General features: G+C 36.0%; 2 protein-coding genes across 3 annotated transcripts in view; both read right to left on the bottom strand.

Annotated features, from left to right (window-relative positions):
* LOC116843424 overlaps positions 1-422 on the bottom strand; it is a 541-nt gene extending 119 nt beyond the window's left edge. Inside the window, exon 1 of the mRNA XM_032813814.1 lies at positions 4-422. Within this exon, the coding sequence (XP_032669705.1) occupies positions 4-422 (419 nt within the window). The remainder of the gene's footprint in view (positions 1-3) is intronic.
* A 305-nt stretch (positions 423-727) lies between these two features.
* LOC116843440 (odorant receptor 4-like) lies at positions 728-3,162 on the bottom strand. 2 transcript variants are annotated; one of them, XM_032813827.1, is made up of 5 exons: positions 2,350-3,162; positions 2,156-2,255; positions 1,875-1,985; positions 1,592-1,747; positions 728-1,229 (listed from the first exon to the last, which is right to left on the bottom strand). In XM_032813827.1, exons 1-5 carry the CDS (start codon positions 3,150-3,152, stop codon positions 1,176-1,178), a joined length of 1,224 nt encoding a protein of 407 aa, XP_032669718.1. In that variant the 5' UTR covers positions 3,153-3,162; the 3' UTR covers positions 728-1,175. The 2 variants fall into 2 exon arrangements, with proteins under 2 accessions (XP_032669718.1, XP_032669717.1); XM_032813826.1 differs by having other exon boundaries at positions 728-1,747.
* Positions 3,163-5,759: the final 2,597 nt, after the last annotated feature.

The following is a 5,759-nucleotide window of genomic DNA, read 5'->3' on the forward strand; positions in this document are numbered from 1 at the left end:
TACCTCAAGACGCGCAAATGATGATCCACAATGTCAGCCATCTTCTTATTAGCCCAGTCATTTTTCTTTGCGTCTTGATCTTCGACAAGATTGTTCAGACGCAGGGTCAGGATGTCGAGTTGCCCGCACGCATGCATAGCGAAGACAGCAGCCAAGCTGCACGCGCCAACAATAACAGAATTCACTACGAAGTCCGAGAGCAGTTGCATCACCAACATGATCTCTCTCGCTGGACTGAACCTAGTGTCAACGAATTTACTGTAAACTGGACATGGTAGCTGCACCATTGGGACGCTTTTGTTACCGATCGAAACTTCTAACGTCTTCATTCCGGCCACGATGCTGTAGATGTACACACCGCTGTGTATGCATACCGCACAGATACCTGCCACGAAGCGACCCAGTCTCGCGTTTTTCGCCATGATGTCGCGATCCTGAGGACGTCGTGATTCTCCAATCCGTTTCCATATGTTGCACACATCGGAGTATGTCGGCGTTACGTAGCAAGAGGAAGCAATAATTCATTCCGCCCATGGACCAATGACTCAACGGACCAATCATCCGCAGTTTTAGATCGAGATTCTTCTCTTCAAAGAGGAGGTTTAATATGCACGGCAACACGGTCAGGGCTATTAAGAAGTAACATATGAATATCAAAGCGTTGGACACGGTTCTCTCGCTTTTAGTTGTTGCGGAGGATCGTGTCCATGCGCCTATCGGCTTCAGAAACCAACGATTCAGCTGCACGCTATGATTGTACAGGTCTGTAATCCCTGACACATGGTGGCTACACGATGGCACAACGTGTATTAATCGACTAAAACGACGTGCTTAGTAGTCACTACGGCGTCTGCGTGAAGATAAACGGCAGAACGAATTGACTCCGATTGATTGACTGGCACCGTCGGACTTGTTGCTGTGCTGTCATTGTGGAGTACACGTTTACATAAATCACGTCGGTGAACTGAGTAAAGACAACGAAGAAAAAATAATCTGTGCGTACGCAATTCATTTGTCATACATAAAATATATCATATCAAAAGGATAATTGTAGATCATGGTAAGCAAGGATTGATTTTATAGGTAAGTTACTACAAATAGCATTTTTTTCATAAATAAAGCTGACCCGTGATTTTTTATCTAATTTATTCTAATGATCACGTAATATTTATAACTTACAGAGAAATAGTGCGAAGCATATTTAAATACGCAAGGGATGTTTTAATTACCTGAAACGAATAACACTTTAATTGCTTTGAAAAATATTCAGAGAATTGTGATATCGGCAACTTTTTTCTCTTTTTTTGCAGGAAATCATACAAATATGTATACTAACAATTTTTCTAAGATATTCAGTAATTATGTGTGCAACAGTATATTTATTGCTTTTCATTTTGTAATAGATATGTAAATAGCATGTAATAATATGTGAAAAATTTACTAAATACAATCAATCAATTAATTAATACAAACTTGTACACATTAATATATCATATATTAATTATTGATTATAACTTGATATTATTTAATATATTAATGTTTTGTTTGCGAAAAGAAAAGTATATATAGCATCGTAAGTATCGAGACTTACGTCTCCAAACGTCGCTAATGATAATTCAATCAGTTTTCCAGCAGTCATCTTAATTACAGCGCTAGATCTTGAAATGATTAAAACCAGACTAAGAGCAGTCTTCTGAGGTAAACGGTACCATTCAGTCAAATAGGCCGTTTCGCCGACTTTCTTACACTATACCGTTCATTTATACAATAAATTGTGGTAAGAACCATCGATGACTAACAATAAACTTGATGAACATTCTCGTTAATGGCATTAAAAATGCAAGTACTAGATTTTCATGCAAATCGTCTGTTACCTGTTCACTGAGAAGTTCACCGATGTAGCAAAATATGAAAATGTTAAATGTCACCGACACGAATAAAATTCCGTATGTTACTAGGTTTTTGGTATCTTCTGTATCCCATTCCTAAAATATCGAAACGCATAGAAACCATTTATTATTGATATTCATTAGAATATACTAATTTTTTCGATTATAATAAGATTTTTCTTTCTTTCTCATTAAATAATGTGAATAATGTGTAGAATTAATTGTTACAGTTATAAACGTAATAAAGAATGATATTCTTGCCCTACCGTGAGGGAATAATAGCCAATCATACACATGTTAAGCGTGCAGCCGACCAATTGAACAAGACATATCTGATACATGACTTGTTCAATGCACGACACAAAACTGTAAATAACAATACTGCTACTACGTGACCTAATCAGAGATACTCATTTCTTACCCACAAACGTCACATATTACCCAGGATATCTTTTACTACCTTAGTACACGCAAATGATGCTGCACGATATTAGCCAGTTTATACTTGACCAATTTGTCTTTATCCTCCGTATCGTCGCCGACTAACTCGTTCAACCACAGAAATAACACACTGAATTGTCCGCAGGCGTGCATCGCAAAAACCGCGGCCAGGCTGCACGCGCCTACCGTGATCGAATTGACTATGAAACCCGATAAGAACTGTATCATGAGCACGATCTGATTTGTCAAAGTGACCGTCGTGTCGAGGAAGTTACTGTAGAATGGACACGGTAATCGAGGTATCATAATGGTCTGATTGCCAATCACGATGACCAGCAGTGACATGCTCTTTATCATGCTGTACGAGAACACACCGCAGTGCATAAAGACGGCGCAGAAACCGGCGATGAAGCGGCCGAACTTAGCGTTCCTTAACATCACCTCTCGATCCTCCACTCTGTTCACTAGCTGCCAGTCGAGCTCCATGTGTTCAATACATCGACGTATCTCATCGCCACGCAGCAACAGTGACAGGTAATTCATCGCGCCCATAAACCAATGGCTAACAGGTCCGATGGCCTTCACGCGGATATCGACATCTTCATCCTCGAAGAAGATATACAGTACGGAAGGTACTACTACAAAGGTTATCAGTGAATAACAGGTGAATTGGATACCGCGCGATAGCATCTTTTCCTTGCTAGTCGAGGAGGGCCAGATGCCGATTGGCTTTAGGAACCAGCGATTTAACTGAAGACTATAGTCACTGTACTGCTTGTAGAGATTTTTCTTCAACGGAGATTTGCGCAACGAACGAGTCATGTTTGATCTGCGAAAGCACGCGCTGCACTGACACCTGGCCGATTCCCGAGACTATTTTGCGCTACGACGAGGACTGGTAGCGCTTGCGCGGGCTCTCGCGGGTTTTCGTCGAGCCGCAGGAAAGAAATAATTTCTAGCAGATAGGCGGAACTTTACGCTGATCGATAGTTTTTTGCGACTTGTTGTAATGATAGTTGCCAACGTTACTATCTACCAATGTAGAGAGAAAGACAAAGAGGTAACACGGTAATTTTAGTACATAGCTCCGAGTTGATAGTTTATGCGCGTACTTATATTCCATCATGCTTGCAAATTTTGTTTAGACATACAATTGTATGTAATATATCTACGCGAGCATTTTTAAAGCGTAATAAAAATTGTCACGTTAATTTATAAAATTAATATCTCTTCTATATTTCGCGGTTTTTTTCATTAATAATAACAACACAAAGATTACTGAAATTTTTGAAATTATTTGTTGTTATATATAAATTAAGTTGTGTCCATTTCACCCTTCTTCTTACGTCCTATATAATTATAGCACGAAGTATATTTACCCTCACTATGTGTGAACGCTTAAATTATTTAAAATAAAAATCTAACTATAAAATTGACTATGTCGATCAGTCTACATTTGGCGAATCGCTTTTATTCTTTATTTACTAGTTGGCTCAACCATGAATAATATAGATATTTAATAGCTTACTATAAAACGAATAAGATAATCGCATCGAGATACATCGACACAAATCCAAACTAAAATTTTCTATCATGTTTTAAATTCATTTTTACTTTAATGCTAACACAATAATCGATGTTTTTCGCATTTACGTAATTCTGTTAATTGTGCTTTTATAAAAGAATAATTCTACGTCCGCATGGAAACGCAGTAATTTCTCTATTTTGTTTTTGTTTCAAGTTTTGCTACGACATCTAAAAATGTAAATATCAACATTTGTATTGTTCCGTTTTCTCAATCGATACAGCGCTATTGTTGCAAAGTCGAGCATGTGCGGAGCAACACGACGGGCGGGAGAACAATATCCGTATGTTGCAGATGCTTTTTTACGAAGTTATATACGTACGTGTCATACGAAACAGCACGCAGCAAGCGCGGCTTTTTTCTCACTGCACGACCTTCTCCAACTTTCGACATCCACGTAAATATTATTTTTTCTACCACGTGGTTGCTGCACCACGCTTGTCATTCACGTTGATCAGGTAAAAATAGCATAAAAACAAACACATTTTTGCGATACGAGAGCAGATATCAACGTTTAAACTAGAACAGAGCCAACACTTAATTTTAATGTTGATGCTGCAACTTTAAATAACTATAATTTACTAATAATAACATGCAGTCTTTCTCATTTGTATTAGAATTATATATATTCCTTTCTTCGTCTCGTTCATTGAGAAAATGAGGTGACAATATAATATTCTGTAAGCTTATTTTATGATTTGGTAATTATTTATTTTAGAGGACCCAGCTTGATCTTGATCTTGGTATATATTATTAAGGACACTCTGCTAAGTAACCTTCAGAAGGTTTTAGCCGGACGCTCGTAATTTATTAAAAAGTTATTGACAAAAGAATTTATATATATAGAATATATAAAGAATATATATAGAATATAGATTTCTTTGACACCGTATAGGTAGAATTGCTTAGTTTGTCTATATCTTTAGTTCTTGAAAGATATCGAACGACGAGCGGAAGACTGCACCCCCCGCAACCTCCCTAAAAACTAACCTAATCTAACCTATCGTCATATTAGCCGTCAGTCATTGTTTATTAAAAAGTTGAGAAAAAAGGTTGGACAATTTTTAATAAACAATGACCGATGACCAATGTGACGGTAGGGCTGCTACGTCACAAAATATATTATATAGTCAAAGCCATATATGTTTATAAAAGTAAAAACTGAAATGATTAATTATTCGTTATTATAATTTTTTTCAACATTGTATTATTTAAAAGTAAAATCTGAAATGATTAATCATTGGTACTTGACGAAAACCTCTTGATATCATTACTTTTGTAGAGAGTATAAAATTTTCTTTTATTTTTCAATAGATAATGTTAACGTGCATGCACTTAGTTTCTTTTTTTATTTTTTTTTTAAAAGTAATTTTGTTTTTATATCATATCCTTTTTTAGAAAATAATATTAAACACTAAAAACAAATTTTATTAATAACTTTATACGTTGAACTTGGACATTGTAAATATTTAAGTGTACTTAAAAAGCATGTTCTTTAAATTTTTGTTTCAGAATAATTTATTTTTATAAAAAATGTGTCTCTGTCTCTCTCTCTCTCTCTCTCTCTCTCTCTCTCTCTCTCTCTCTCTCTCTCTCTCTTATATTATTTATTTATTTATTATTTTATTATTTATATTCCGACATCTATACAGTCTATCTAATTTAATAAATTACGAGTCGGTAAATCACTAATCGTAAAATATATCTCCTTTTTCCTTTTTCACCTTTTTATTAGTACCATATTTATTTTTCTTACTATTTTTTTTGTAATAGTTCAATATTTATTGCATTTAGTTTTCTTTCTCTGTTTCTCTCCTTCCCCCCTATCTGGCCCTTCCTCCCCC

This window comes from Odontomachus brunneus, unplaced genomic scaffold (assembly GCF_010583005.1).
Source record: "Odontomachus brunneus isolate Ranch 3 - 2012 unplaced genomic scaffold, Obru_v1 Obru_scaffold_032, whole genome shotgun sequence".
Taxonomy (NCBI): Eukaryota; Metazoa; Arthropoda; class Insecta; order Hymenoptera; family Formicidae; genus Odontomachus; species Odontomachus brunneus.

Bases quoted from the DNA above. Each gene is read 5' to 3' on its own strand.
- LOC116843440 (XM_032813826.1), bottom strand. From the start codon at position 3,152: ATGACTCGTTCGTTGCGCAAATCTCCGTTGAAGAAAAATCTCTACAAG. The intron at 1,986-2,155 runs GTAGGGCAAGAA...TCGATATTTTAG, and splicing joins TTGGCTATTATTCCCTCACG to GAATGGGATACAGAAGATAC. The intron at 1,748-1,874 runs GTAACAGACGAT...TGAACGGTATAG, and splicing joins GTGAACTTCTCAGTGAACAG to TGTAAGAAAGTCGGCGAAAC.